General features: G+C 39.2%; 1 protein-coding gene across 2 annotated transcripts in view; it reads right to left on the bottom strand.

Moving 5' to 3' along the window:
- The window catches only part of MYO5A (myosin VA), a 226,662-nt gene that overhangs the window by 54,158 nt on the left and 156,462 nt on the right, over positions 1-16,042 (bottom strand). For both annotated transcript variants that reach the window (XM_030814075.1, XM_030814074.1), the window contains exons 20-24: positions 15,740-15,896; positions 11,369-11,608; positions 9,444-9,692; positions 6,376-6,469; positions 3,892-4,040 (exon numbers count right to left, since the gene is read on the bottom strand). In XM_030814075.1, the coding sequence (XP_030669935.1) occupies positions 3,892-4,040; positions 6,376-6,469; positions 9,444-9,692; positions 11,369-11,608; positions 15,740-15,896 (889 nt within the window). The remainder of the gene's footprint in view (positions 1-3,891; positions 4,041-6,375; positions 6,470-9,443; positions 9,693-11,368; positions 11,609-15,739; positions 15,897-16,042) is intronic.

The raw sequence follows: 16,042 nt of genomic DNA, 5'->3' as shown, positions 1-16,042 counted from the left end.
GGTTATTACCTCAGGGCATCCAGGTGGCATTTTTATGACATGTAATACCTAGGAAATCAGTGTTCAGAAAGCTCAAGAGGAATGGAAAAGTTTAGCAACAACACACCCTTTCCTCCTGTAGGAGAAGGAGTTAGAGAATAACTTGAGGGAAGGAATTAAAAGGCTGGGCTCTTAGCATGTCCCCAGCAGGAGAGATGGAAAGATCCAGTGGCTTAATCTTGCAGTGTTACAGTCCTGAGGGCTTCAGAAAGGCCTCCGAGAGCTTTCTCATCTGTCCAGTTTTCTTTGTACCTTTCCCCAGCTGCTGGAAAAGAGCTGGAAGCCACAAAGAGCTTCTTTGTCTCTTCCCTTCCAACACCCAGGCTTATGAAGAGTAGACTCATCCAGAGGCACTTAAAAGTCTCCCAGGCCAACCCAACCTGTACTGCAATGTGAAGGGAAGATCCAAGAACACCAGCACCTCTGAAACGATCCAGAAGCTGGGGTGCACACTAAAGGGGACAATCATCACACATGAAGTCAAAGGCACTCAAATTCACTGTCTGTTTACAGACACAGGCACTCTTACTTAAAGTTTCCAGCCCAAGCCCACAGTTGTAGGAATGGCATTTATTTAATAAACTGGTTGTATCACTAAGAAAAATAGGTAGTCCAGATAAACACTAGGACAAAGATTTTTAATAAGCTTATTAAAAATGAGAGAGATCCTTGTCTTCCCACATATATCTATCATTATAAAAGGAATACCTTAAGGCATTAATAGAAGCAACATTGCTTTTTCCTATTTAATGTAACTTTTGGATACAGGGCAGTGGTTAAGTGCTCTGGGTCTGAAACGAGAGAGAGCTAGGCAGGAATACCAGCTCTTCCACTTACTTGTCCCTTACCCCACTTTTCTAGGCCTCAGTTTCATCATCAGGAAAAAAAGGGTATGAATTTCTATCTCATAGGGGCTGTGTGAGGATTAAATAAGAGTGTGCAAGTAAAGAGTTTGGCTTGGCATAACAAGCATTCAATGATTGTTAACTTCTGCTGCTGTGATTGTTAGGAGACTGCAGTGATTCAACAACTTCCTTGTTGGTAACTTTTCAGTTCTCTGTTTTTAGGATTTTGTTCCCCCGTTCATACGTTTTTCAATTACAAGCATATATATTTGACTGGATCATCATGTTCTCCTTCAAGATCTGCACCTCCCTCCTCTTCTGCTCCTGATTTTTCCCATGATTCCTTCTTTTCCAGAACCTGTTTTATTCCCTTTGTCAAGACTAATGACCTCACGATTGGCATGCTGGTTTCCCTCCCCTCTCTGGAATTAATTTATCTTTAAACACTTCATAAGCCTGGATTCCCATGCCTCATCATCTTTTCGTCATTGGCTTGAAACTCCTTAGCCCTGGATTGGTCCTTCCTCTTTGCCTCTGCCCCTATATTCCCTGGACAACCGAATGTTCTTGGAGAAAAATGCTACAACACTTCTTGTACTAGGGCCAACAACTCTAGAGGCTGGTAATGAGTGACACTATTAGTGTTCTTTGGCCCATGTATCACACAGGTTATGGGAAGCGCTGGAGGCAGTGTATCAAGTCCCCTCCCTAGAGTTTCCTCCATTCATATGACGACTCTGTTTACAACCAAATGCTTCATTAGCTCTGGATTGAAGCAGTGAGAGTGTCATTTGCAGAACAGTGTCGGTCTAATATTAGTCAAGTACTCATCTGTTAGCTGTTTAGTTATACCTAAACATTAAAATAAGATATTGTCACTAATATTTTAATTGTCATGGGTTATAAGATCAAGTTTTTTATTCTCTGCAATTCTGGGCAAATATTTTCTGAAAAACTGTGATCTTGACTATATCTGGAGCTAGGAAAGGAGATCTAGTGAAGAAATGAGTGGGAAGCAAGTGAGCTCTGATCTCCCTTCCTCTGCTTTCTCCTTTTCCCTTCCTCTGACCATTTTGTCTCCCAAAAGGAATGACTGAGTCACAGGCATACAATGGAGAGGACACATGACTGAGAAATAAGAAATTGAGCAACTAAAACTACCTCTAGAGCACTGCTGGGAACAGATGGAGAGCAGGCAGACTTGCTTAGCAGGAAGGAGGAGCCGTGTCAAGCTGCTGGAGGAGGCGTCACTGGAGGGCCTTTCTAGAAATGGCCACCTCCTCCACTAAAGAGACCCATGACCTCCACACAGATGGATGTCTCTGGAATATGCTCAGAGAGTGATACATGTACGGCACCTGCTTCTCTCATTTTATTTTCTGAAATTCATATTGCATGCACTATTAAAGAATCCAAGAAATTCTGCAGAAAAGACATCTGTTTATCTCTGTCTAACCTAGTAGGTTACCACATTTATTTTACCTAAGAATTTCTTTTCCAATCCCACTTATTAACATCCCAAATAACTAGGGGGTCTCAGAAACACCTACTGGGTTATAAAGCTTAGCTCTAACCATAACTGAAACAGAGATTAACCATAAATGTTGGCATTGTCATCTAATAAACAGAGTGAACAAAAATACACCAAAGAATGGAACTGGGGAACATGAACACTGAAAAAGAAAAGGATTCTAGAGAAAGCTAAGAATTACAGAATGTGAAGGAAGAAAGGTTTCAATGGGACCAAGGGTAGCATGGTGATCTAGGAAGATGAAGCTTAACAAGAGTCTTTAGATTTGTCAATTATAAGAACAGTTATAATGGTGACTTGCATCTACTTCTAATTTCTCTTTGTCACACATAAATCAGACTAGTGAGGGTTGAAATAATGGTCCAATGTGAGATTTATATTAGCTTTTTAGTCTCTTTTAGACAGGATTTTTCTCATCTGCAAGGTGATGAGAGCCTATCTTTTGTATTACACAATCTCTTTTATTTTGACTTTTAAGTGTCATATTGTAATGAACTTTGTCAGTAGGTCCAGATAGAAGCAAAATTTGAAGCAAATACTCTGTTCCACAGATACTGAATTATCTGGCTTTTTTTGAGATATTTCAGAGCATTTCTGGTCATTTGTATAATTAGGTTACCTTTAAGGGTGGTACTTGTAGGGACGCTTGGGAACTATTTGTTTCCTGATAGCAGGATACATGGAATGGGGAGGATGTGCAGAATTATTACAAGTACGAAAGGTACATTGGCAAATGCAGAAGAGTCGTTGAAATAGATAATTCATTACAAATGGAGTCTGAATTTTCTTTTCATAGGAATGTATCTTCAAAATTATAATCAAAACCGGTCTACATGTAAATTTTACATTAGGCCATTCCATATATAAAACAAAGTCCAACTGGCCGGGCACAATGGCTCATGCCTGTAATCCCAGCACTTTGGGAGGCCAAGGCGGATGGATCATGAGGTCAAGAGATCGAGACCATCCTGGCCAACATGGTGAAACCCCGTCTCTACTAAAAATACAAAAAATTAGCCAGGCATGGTGGTGGGCACCTGTAGTCCCAGCTACTCGGGAGGCTGAGGCAGGAGAATCACTTGAACCCGGGAGGCAGAGGTTGCAGTGAGCCGAGATTTTGCCACTGCACTCCAGCCTGGTGACAGAGGGAGACTCCATCTCAAAAAAAAAACAAAAACAAAAACAAAAATTCAACTTTACTGACTTTATACTATCATATAGCCCAGTCTTTAAAGTGTTTGACTTTACTGAAGTACTTGTGAATAAAATTATACGATTTCTAAGATTTGCTTTAAAATAATCCAATCCATTGGATGGAGTGAGTTGGGGAGACGGAATGGGAGGTGAATATGTGTTGAACATTCTGGAACTGGGTGGTAGGTACACAGAAGATATGGAGGTTCATTCTACTATTCTATTTACTTTTGTATATGTTTAAAATTTTTCATTAAAAAAAAGCAAAAGTGTTTGACTCACCACCATAAGGGTCATCTCTTCCTTAAGGTCATCATATCTTTCTTCTAGGCGACTGAACTCATTCAGAAGGTTCTGATATCTCAGCCTTTCATCATTAAGGTCAAGTTCCAGTTGTTTTGTTTCTTCTACTAACTTCTTCTCCATAGTTTCTGAAATTAAAAAAAGGATATGCATACTAAAGATGGCCCCTTGAGAATGCAATTGTGTAAACATGTATACTGATTTCCAGTTTCTCTGCAGGGAATTTTACTTCTAGTATCGCTGTGATCCATGAAGAGCGTCTTAGTAAAATTTAGGAAAAGAAAAAATGACCAAAAAATGAAATAATTTGTTGATAATAACAATCATCTACTGAGTTATTCCACGTACTCTGGCCTTAGTACCACTAATTGATACACTGGTTACAGCACATCCTTGAAAAACTTTCACTAGTCATTGTCTAGTAACTAAAGTATATGTATTTTTATGCCAATGGTATTCTATTCATAAAATTATTTTGCCCAAAGTAGTGTACTCTCTCAAAATGACCTCCTCACAGATATTTCTCAAGAGAGATAGTTCTCAAGAGAATGGCAACTTTTCAGTGGACCCAGTTGTCCTACTCTACAGAGTCTCTCTTCATTTACAATCTCACGGTTCTATCTTACATTTTCTATGACTTTAACCTCCCCTGCTGTCCTATTTATTACTCCCCAGCTTCTAACCAGATAAAATGCTCAGGCCTGGCCAGCTGTGTTGTGTGCTTGTTGGTCATCCCCCATGCGCTGCTGAGGAAACCTTGTCTTCTCCACTTACCTACCCCCTCAGCCCTCTCTGTGGCTGTGGTTTGCTTTTGGCTAGGACATGATCTGGAGATTGGAGATTAGCCCTTGACTGCAGATGAAGTAAAGTAACAAAACCTCAAATCTCAGCTATATGTCTTAACTCAATCAGCCAACCAGTCACATTTATAATATTAAGCTTCTACCATTTGGCTCCATTTTACCCTTATATTTTGAGGCTAAATCTTAATCTGCCCTGCCTGCTTCTATTGCTTCACCAGTGCTTTCTCTGTGAGCACCATGAGGCAAGGGCTACAAGTGTCTTGTCACAGCTGCTTTCCTGGTGCCCACCACAGTGCTTCCCTAGAGTAGGGCTTTAATGATTTGTGAATGAATGAATGAAAGAATTTCTTCTCTCTAAAACATTCTACAAGTTGCCTTTTATTCTCACTAGTTTGCAGAAGCAGCTCTGAGGCTACCAAAAAATTTTCCCTTGGCAAACTCACTGTCATTTCTTTGTTCTTACGCTTCACTTTCACTTTCAAATAACATTTTATATTTTCCTAGAAGATTCTCATCATTCTGGATCCTTCTGTTACATGCTGCCTCCCAGCAGCCTTCTTGCCAGGGCTCTGTTTTCTCCTTCACCTCTTAATTTTATCTTCTGGCTCCTTTTCTTTACCTCATCCCTTAGTATGGTCAATTAATTCCAGGTTTTCTTGTCTTTCCTCAGTATTATCCCCTTCAACTAGGAGAGGTGAGGCAGTCTCTCTTACCACCACAGTTTTAATGGGTATCTTTAGGCTCCCTTCTTATTTTTTCTCTAATCTTTAATCTGGATTTGCTTTCTGAACACCTCCATGTTGAGGTCCTTGCTGACATCTCAAACTTAACACTCCAATAACTGGCCTCATTAATTTGCCTCATAAATGTGTACTTTTTTCTCAATATCCCTATTACTAATAACATATCATTATTGTTTTGTTATCTCATTGTAAAATCTTAGAACATTTTTGCCTTTTTTGAATACCAGTGTAATCAACAGAATGTATATGAAAATGCATTATTTTCATATAATATATCCCCATTCCAAACCATCCTTTCTCTTCCATTTCCACCAATTACTGTATAGATCTGTATCTTCTTACCCCATATTTATATATATGTGGATTCCTTATAAATTTATCACCATTCTAACCTACTCCACAAACAGAAAACAGAATAAATGTCCATATCTAGTTAGTTCTCTATTTTAAAAATTAGTGTTTTTTTAGTTTAATAGCAAAGAGTGGTGAATCTTAGAATAACATCCATTGATTTAGCAAAAAAAAAAAAAAAAGACAATACACACACACACACACATAAATATACACATATTAGCTCAAAAATTCTTACTAAATCATTAGGAATCCTATAAGCCTTAACTAATAAATCACACATGCAGAACAAATTAATTTTTTTTTTTAAATTACATATGACACTGACTGAACTGGAGTTCACATTTGTACCTAGAGATACCAGATTTACAAGTTTATCAACCAACGAATTCAACCAAAATATTTGACCTCTTGACTCTTGGAACTTTGTAAATTTGCTGATGACAGCCTCAACTTTTAAAAATATTTAAATTCTAAATAATGTTGTGTAACTCATCAAATAACATTGTAACTTATACAACTTTGGTGTGAGGTTGGTTGTCGTGTAGTATGCATGTAAGCTTTACCTGTCATCTCCTTAGCCTGCTGCACGATGCGGTGATTGAGGGCTTCTTTTTCTTGCTTCAGCAAAGTATTTTCTTCCTTCAGATTTGATACCAGCTATGAAATGAAACAATAAATTGAGATGGTTGCAATGGACAGAGGAAGCCTGATGACCAAGGATAAAGACCATAAGCAGTCATTTCTTACTTCCACCACCTCTGTGCTCCCTGTCTTTGCCTGGTTATGTCTAGTCACCTTACAAACTTGCTCAAGCATTACTCCCTCCCAAGAGCCTTCCTGAAACCCCCTTCAATTAGCTGTCTTTTCCCTGTGCTACTACAAGACCCTGGATATGCTCTTTAAATCCGTTATAAATGATTTACTTTCCTCTTTTCCAGAATAGACTAGAATTTCTTGAAGGATAAGGACCGGTGATGGTTTTTCACTTTACATTAAACATCAAAAAATTGCCTGGCACTAAGTCAGCATTTGCTCTCAAAGGTAATTGATATCACCTTCTCATCTCAATGCTTTCACACAAAGCTTATGTGTACCCATGATTCAAGAGGGGAGATTAAGGAGGTAAGAAGGATATGAGGATGTTTTAGTTTGGGAAATTCACTGAAGACCTTTTGATTCTCCCTGATATCTGTGTCAAGAAAGAGAATTTCTCTTTCATCTCCCTTTAAGAGTCTTACAAGGCTGAGAACTAGTCCTTTTATTCCATGTTTAAATAAGCATTGACATTACAACAATGTCAATGTACTTAATGCCACAGAATTGTCCACTTAAAAATGGTGAAAATAGTAAATTTTATGTCATGTATATTTTCACACACACACACACACAAGTTGACTCTTAACTTTCTAGTTCTCTGCTGGATAAGGATTCCCAGGAAGGAAAAATCAAAACCAAAGGTAATTTTGCAAAGTACATAATTTACTCAGTTCATCTTTGGAATAAAGTGTGTGCTTGCGATGAGTAAAATCTGAATTCCTTTTTCTAAGCGAAAGTTTAAGGAACCCTGAAAACAAGAGCTTTAATAATAGGGAGAGAACTGGCAGGCAAATCTCTTACCATGTCAGGGGGTTTAGGACATGAAAAGAGGGCTCCGGGGAGCAGGAAAGTTGGATAACTACACTGTGCCACACACGGCAGACATCAGTCCGGAAGGTATTCCTTCCGAGGGCTCAGTCTCTTCCCTCTACACTGACCTTGCCTTAACATCCACTCTCAGTAAAAAGAGCCCCAGCTCTCTGTGGGCTTTCAGGAGAGGCTCTTGTTTGGTAGGAGTGCACAACAAATCACCGATGGTGCTTTTTCAAAATCATTGCCTAGCCCACACCCCCAGGGTCTGGATAGCTCCCTTTTTATATAAAAACTCCCCAGCAGTTTCGATAAATGCTCTTGGTTAGGAACCATACATAACTCTACTGTAACTTCTGGGCTCCTTGATCAGACTGAGAATGTCATTTTCCTGACCATGAAGCTGACTGTCACAATGAAATGTTTTCATTCTTCCCTTATCACTACATTCCATCAAAAGAACTAATGGGGCCGGGTGCAGTGGCTCACACCTGTAATCCCAGCGCTTTGTGAGACCAATGTGGGAAAACAGCTTGAGGCTAGGAGTTCAAGACCAGCCTAGACAACATAGGAAACACCGTCTGAACTAAAGGTAGTGCCTACAGCTATCTCTGTGAGAAGTGGGAGAAAATGAAATGAAATGAAAGAAGAAATCTGAATCTGCTTGTATGTTTATTCTATCAGACTAGAAAGGCAAGAACTTGGCTTTGAAGAGGAAAGGAGAATCTTTCCACCACACTTAACTACTGTACAGATTCTGAGGAATCCGAAGCTGGAAAGCTTCCGTGGGTTTGGGAGACTTAAAGGGAAGAAAAGAGATCTTAAATATTCAAGAGTATCTTTTTGAGTGCACATCTTAATTCTGAGAGAACAAGCTTGCCATATCAAAACAACATTACATAAAACAGAAAAGAATCTCACCTTTTGGCCTGCTGTTTCTATATAGAGAGTACAGATCTAGAGATATAGGAGGAATTACTTTATTGGAACCTGTAATGCCATGGAAAGACTGCAATTTTACCAGCCACCCTACCCTAACTGACCTGCATCTAAGTTCCTGCTGTAGTTCTCACTGCATATGCTGATACTAATATTTAGAAGTCAGTACAGACAAACCATATCAGGATTCTTGCCAGCAGTCATAGCTGACACGGGCAACTCTGTTTTCATTTGAAGATGTAATACCAGTGGAATCTCTGAAAATTGATTACTTTTTTCCAGGAAGTCTAATGTTGACGTACTTTTACAAATGTTTCAGCAGTACATCTCATTACTACTTGACAATCTTAATGTCTTCTATACTTAATAAAGTTTTGAGATGTTAATACAAATTTGTAGCGTCCATGTACTGGTCAATCTGAAAGCATTTTGTGGGGAGGGTTCCATCTGCGTAAAGCTGTTGGTTGCAATCACTGTGCAGACATTTAGATTTCTCCTGCTTGGACTTCTTAACACAGCCTTAGTGCAGGCTTCGACAAGGATCCCTACCATCAGGTACTAAATATTATATCTAATGTTCCATTATTGGAACACTAAGCATGTGGGAGTTATTTATATTCTACTGCACAAGGTCATTGCCAAAGACTGATTTTGCAATTCAAAAAATTGCAACCTTAGGCATAAATGGGTTAATCACATTAACCCTACTGAAGAAAAAGGAGTCTATGCCCCAGACTGACTTTTTTTTTTTAAAAGGAGTCTATGCCCCAGACTGACTTTTTTCTTTTTAAATATACAAGTGTTAGTAGGTACTTGGCCATTCTCTCCTAAAAATACTGCTTTGCCTCTGTTCTTATTAGAGTAGAAAGTTCTACTAAAAGACCTACAGCCTACTCATTGATAATGTGAAATGAATGCTTGGGAAACAGTAATAATGAACAGTAATTCAACTAAAATTTGTACTGCATTTCTAATAAAACCAACAGTCAGTCACATGGACCAAGTCATGATGACAGTACATTTCCTTTGTGTACGGAGTAGATGGGGATGTGGACATTATTCCTACCTGCTCTGTTTCTTGTTTGTATCGATCTGCATGTTCCTCAATGCATTTTTTCTCTGAACGAGTTTGCTCCAGGTCTTTCCGGAGCTTGGCAATTTCTTCCTGCAGACTAAGGACCCGCCCAGTGGCAACTTTCGCTTCCTCTTCACTTAGTTGAAGACGTTCTAAGTCACTTCGTAGTTTCTCAGTCTCAGAGTTGTATATTCCTTCCAGATTGGTTAGTTTCTCCATAAGGCATTTGTAGTCTTTGTTCTTTAAACATACACATAAGTAACAATAAGTAAATACACGTATCATCAAATGTATTTAGTGAGAAAACCATGCTTATTCATCATATTCATGCTATATCATCATAACATTGATATAGTATCCAACCAAAATACTACAACATTTGCAATAGCACAACCAATACCTTCTAGGTGAAACAAAGAGAGAAGAAAACAGGCACAATTAATTCAATTCTGTTTGATGTGGTAAGCAAGATGGATGTGATTTTCTCATAGTCACAGGGTGAGTTACATAGTAAATTCTTAATTTCCTGATTCTTAATTCAGAAATAGGAGGAACTATACTTGTTTTTGAAAACAGATCAAAATGTTGCTAAAAACCATGTACTAGCTTAGTGATGCGTAACAATGATTAAAACAGCCTCAAAATCACAAGTTGGCCAGGTGTAGTGGTTCACATCTATAGTCTCAACACTTTGGGAGGCCAAGGCAGGAGGATCACAAGAGGCCAGGAGTTCAAGACCAGCCTGGGCACATAATGAGACCCTGTCTTTACAAAAAATTTAAAAATTAGCTAGATATGGTGGTGTGTACCTGTAGTCCTAGCTACTTGGGAGGCTGAGGCAGGAGGATCACTTGAGCCCAGGAGTTTGAGGCTGTAGTGAGCCGTGATTGCACTGCTATACTTTAGCCTGGGTGACAGGGTGAGAATCTATCTCAAAAAAAAAAAAAAAAAAAAAAAAACCCTCTCCCCACACACACACAAGTTTCTCATAAATCTTTATGTTTACTACCTCAAAATTTCTCCCTCCCACTCAGACAATCTTTCATCCTATTTCATTCTGATCTCTGTTTTGCTTTGCTCTCCTTAGCATTTTTATATTCTTAATTACCTTCATATCATTTACATGTGCTAAAATATTAGTAACTATCTTTAATCAATCAAATTTTTATCTCTGCAACAGATTGCAAGTTCATCAGAAGCATCATTTTCCTGATGCTTTTGCTATTTCAATGCTAAACCAACTCATCTGTAAAATGAACATGATACCACATGAAAATAAATGATAATTGTGATAGAGCATTGCAAAGTATAAAATACAGTATGCCTGGTTCAAGCTGGCGTTTGAAAAATAAATAACATACAATATGACTCTTGGTCATAAAGGTTTGAAGCATTAGTAGATCTGTGTTCTCAAAAATAACTTCCTGCCAGGCATGGTAGCTCATGCCTGTAATCCCAGTACTTTGGGAGGCTGAGGCAGGAGGATTGCTTGAGGTAACAGCCTGGCAACATGAGACCCTGTTTCTACAAAATAAAAAAATTAGCTGGGTGTGGCAGTACGTGCCTGTAGTCCCAGATACTCAGAAGGCTGTGGTGGGAGGATCACTTGAGCCCAGCAGGTTGAGGCTGTAGTGAGCTGTGACTACGTCACTGAACTCTAGCCTGGGTGACAGAGTGAGACTCTGTCTCAAATAATAGTAATAATAATAATAACAACTTCCTGACTTAGTTTTTGCAATTGTGATCCACCTTATGAGTTCATAAGTACTTCCATGCTCATCATGGAAACAAATACGGTCATAATTTTACTTTTTACTAAGACCAAAGGGTAAAGTCAAAGAAAAACAGTATTGAAAATAATCCTGGTGGATTTCTTCAGGCATACTCCACTCTCAGGGCCCCTTTGTGAAACACACCTGCTCATCAACTTTGCGCTGCAGCTGCATGATCTTGTTCTCCATGCCGATGTGCAGCTTCTTATAGCGCTCCACTGAGCGAGCCTCAATTTTGAGCTTCTTTAGCTCACGCTTGGCCATCATCCGCCGGAAGCAGCACTGAAGGTAGATGATGGCATGCATGCTCCTCTTGTAGTGTGTGCGGGCCAGCCAGCCCCGGACTCGCTTCTGAATGATGACTGCTTTGTGCTCACGGAGTATCTGCGGAAAAGGATAACGGCAAGCAATGTCAAGACCCTGGACTACACTCATGATTATCAATCTATGTTGGGCTGAAAATCCATACATTACCTAAAGGAAAAGACACAAAAGTTGAATTGACAATGTACTATGTAGATTATACATATCACAGATATATGGAGGCTACAAAATTATTTTTAAAAGTGATCTGAAAAGTGGACTTTAGAAGGTGATTTCAGAAACATACATAAAAATGTGTCATATGCACATATTATGTGTATAATTCTAAGCAGAATATAGACTTGGAAGCTGTCTAAATAAAAAGCACCAGATTACCAAAAGAAAAACAACTATAAAAAGAAAGAAAAAATACATTAGGTTTCTTATTAATGTATGATTTCTGTTGGCAACAGATGATCCTCTATAAAATTAACAGAATCAGCATCCTGTAAACTACGTGCTACTAAAATAAGAGATATCCCTACCACTCTGACTGCTGATACCACCTCACTATGCATTATTAGGCCCGTGCATGAGGACACGGGGAATGGGCAGCAAACTGTCTGTAGAGGCCAACACTTGGGGTACTAAAAAGTTTGTACTGATTTATTGATTTTTTTTTTTTAGAAATTAAAAGATGACACTCTTGTTTACCACATTTGAGGAATACCATTCTAGTGAGGATTTTCCATTGCTATTTCAAATGTAGTAAGGATCCACTTTTGGGATTCAAAGGTAGGAGGGATGGGGCTTTAAAACGAAAGGTAAAAGTAACAAGATGTGAAACAAACTAATCTTACTTTTGATTTTATGTCACATTTCCTAAAAAAAAAAAAATGATATTTCCCTAAACTTACAAACAAACAAAAGTTTGCCTTATTAGATGAATTTGTTGTCACTAAAGAGCACCAAACAGACACCGTGTAAACATTTTCTAGGAAAGATGGAGAAGAAATTCTTGAATTTTAAGAAGAGGTAGCCAGGCGCAGTGACTCAGGCCTGTAATCCCAGCACTTGGGGAGGCCAAGGCAGGTGGTTCACATGAGGTCAGAAGTTTGAGACCGGCCTGGCCAACATGGTGAAACCCCGTCTCTACTAAAAATACAAAAATTAGCTGGGCGTAGTGGCGGGCACCTGTAATCCCAGCTACTCAGGAGGCTGAGGCAGGATAATAGCTTGAACCCGGGAGGCGGAGATTGCAGTAAGCCGAGATTATGCCATTGTACTTCAGCCTGGGCAACGAGAGTGAAAAACTCCGTCTCAAAAAAAAAAAAAAAAAAAAAGAGAGAGAGAAAAGAAAAAGTAAACTAGAAAAATCTGGCATCTGTAGATTTTTATGTTTATAATTTTATGAAGTAACTCTTGTATGATATAAATGGTATTTAAATATTATATACTTAAATACTTGTTGGTGATTATTACAAATGGACACAATGTACCTCCTATCAAATTCTTTTTTTTTTTTTTTTTGAGACGGAGTTTCATTCTTGTTGCCCAGGCTGGAATGCAATGGCACAATCTTGGCTCACTGCAACCTCCACCTCCCAGGTTCAAGCGATTCTCCTGCCTCAGCCTCCTGAGTAACTGGGATTATAGGCCTGTGCCACCACGGCCTGCTAATTTTGTATTGTTAGTAGAGACAGGGTTTCATCATGTTGGTCAGGCTGGTCTCAAACTCCTGACCTCAGATGATCCACCTGCCTCAGCCTCTCAAAGTGCTGGGATTATAGACGTGAGCCACCGTGCCCGGCCCTATCAAACTCTTAAAATGTAAAAACCTCTGAAAGCATCTATCCACATATATAGCAGTTTAATAAGATCATTAAAAGAATAGTTACTATTTTTAGGTTACTGTACTTGAAAAAAACAATGACTAAAATGTGCCATCCTAGAAGATACATTTAAGAAATAAGTGGTTAACTTTAAACCATCAAATACAAAATGAACACAGTTGTTCAGGAGATCTGAGTAGTATCTTCGGCCCCCTCAAGCCTGCCTTCTGTGGCTGTTTTCCTAATGCTAAGGTAGCCTTCAGTTTTCCTTCAGTGTAGCCACTGCATCACGCTGCACTGAGGTTGGGAGTTCTGAACGTTCACTGAACATCACAGTTCGGAGGGAGGTCTTTGTCTTATCCGGATGAGTAAGGAGCAACTGGATGAGTCTCAGTGATGGCAAATTAAAGACTTTCAAACTCAAGCAGCACACAGTGGCAAAACTATTAATGCTATTTTTCCTGTTCCATTTGCTTCTCCCATGTAACTTTGGACATTGGTCCATTTTTGTAATTTTAGTCAAATGGAAACAGCATTTAATCAGAGCTTCCATTTTCAATCTCACTTTCATCATGAGTGAGAGAAATTAATCAACACCTGTACTCTCTTTAAGACCCCCCCCAAATCTCATGAAGGGGAACCTTGGACCTGAAATACAGCTAGAAGGAGCACTAATGTGATGGCTGTTGGCTTACATGTGAGCAAGCCTCTACGCTGCCACCTTCCACCCTGTCCAGTCACAGTGGGAGCCTAAGCTGGCCGGAGGCTGCCACTGCTAAACCAGTGGCCTCAAAGCCCAGCTCAGATGTTCCTAAGGAGAGTAGTGAGGAACACAGGAAGGTAACTAGTCTGGTGTATCCGAAAAGCAACTTCAAACCTCTTTCCTCCCTAAAATCTCACGCTTATGTAGAAAGAGCATGAGACTACATAAAGGAGGGGTGAGCAGAAAGATCAGGAGTAGCTATCTTCAAAACAGAGCTATTAAATACACTCATTCAAGCCTCACCAGTTTTGAATTTTTTGTTGTCTAAAATCACTTCAAATAAAAGAAGTAAAATAAATAAATAGGGCCTAGGTTACACCCATATACTGCCTGTGCTTAGAGACCCAAATCACCCCATTAATGCTCCTTCTAATGGTGATGTCCATAGAGCTCTAATATCCAGGCTTGTATTTCTCGCTTATTTGAAATATACCCTATAGGACAGACTCCAAACCTTGCCAAAATGAAAGAGATAAAAATCGTTCATCAATAGTCACAGGTGACAATTAAGACTACTCTGGTGACCCCATTAATTATTGCTAGATGTAAGATTATTTGTCAAAAACTTTTGGAGCATCGTATCTGTCAATACAATTTTAACCACATTAATGTTATAATTTGCCTCCTCTTCACCATGGTAAATTCTTCCAAGGTTGTCTCATTCTTGGAATAACCTTTAACCTGTTTGTCATATATTCTATCTATTCAAAGTTCTCTGTAGTCAACTGAATAGTGGGCCCCAAGGAAATTAGGTGCTAATCCCTGGAACCTGCAAATGTTAACTTATTCAGAAAAAGGGCCTTTGCAGATGTGATTAGGTTAAGGGTCTTCAGATGGGAAGATTATCCTGGATCACATGGGTGGAACCTAAATGCTATCATAATTATTCTTATAAGAGGCAGATAGGAGAAGTCAAGTCAGATACACAGAAGAGAAAATGCTGTGAAAACAGAGGCTGAGACTGGACTGATGTGGCTACAAGCACAGGAATGCTGGCAGCCACCAGAAGCTGCAAGAGGCAAGGAATGGATTCTCCCCCTGGAGTTTCCAGAGGGAAAGCAGCCTGCTGACAACTTGATTTTGTCCCAGTGATAATGATTTTGGACTTCTGGTCTCCTGAACTCTGAGAGAATTAATTTCGGTTGTTTCAAGGTAACAAGTTTGTGATAATTTATTATAGCAGCTACAGTAAACTAACATACTTTTTTTTCAAATTATATAAACAAAGAGAAAGAAGGAGGTAAAATTTTTTTCCCATTGTTTTGTTAATAACTATATGTGATTAGTATTTTAAAATGCATTTCAGGCTGGGCATGTGCACAGTGGCTCACACCTGTAATCTCAGCACTTTGGGAGGCCACGGTGGGAGGACTGCTTGAGGCCAGGAGTTTGAGGCTGCAGTGTACTATGACTGCACCACTGCACCCCAGCCAGGGTGACAGAGTGAGATCCTATTTCTAAAAAAGAATTTTTAAAAATAAATAAATATGCATTTCAATAGCTGGTTGTCCCCATACAGTTCCTACCCTCATTGTAGCCCCTGTGGTACTCTGTACAGATGTGGAATTTGGTTAATGCTAATAGAATGAATAAACAAAGTTGAAAATAATGCCTCACCTTGCGATACCTATTTCTGGCCAAGAAGCCTCGCAAGTAAGACTGAAGAACAATAGTGGCAGCTCGTCTAATCTTGTACCTCCTGCGGACCACATACATGCGCCAGTACTTTTGAATGATGGTTGCTGCCTTGGTTCTGCGCAGAAACTTAGCATAGCTGGCCAAAGAAAATAATATTATGTTGTCAGTAATCAGAAAAAAATGCAGGAATACACGTTAGAGAAACTTAAAGAGTGTTACTGTTTTAGGCATAAATAGTACCTCCATTGTATTACTCTAATAATGTGCATGCTAAGTCAACAT

This window comes from Nomascus leucogenys, chromosome 6 (genome assembly GCF_006542625.1).
Source record: "Nomascus leucogenys isolate Asia chromosome 6, Asia_NLE_v1, whole genome shotgun sequence".
Classification (NCBI taxonomy): Eukaryota; Metazoa; Chordata; class Mammalia; order Primates; family Hylobatidae; genus Nomascus; species Nomascus leucogenys.
Note: the sequence above shows the minus strand (reverse complement) of the source record. Positions and strands in the feature narration are given on the sequence as shown.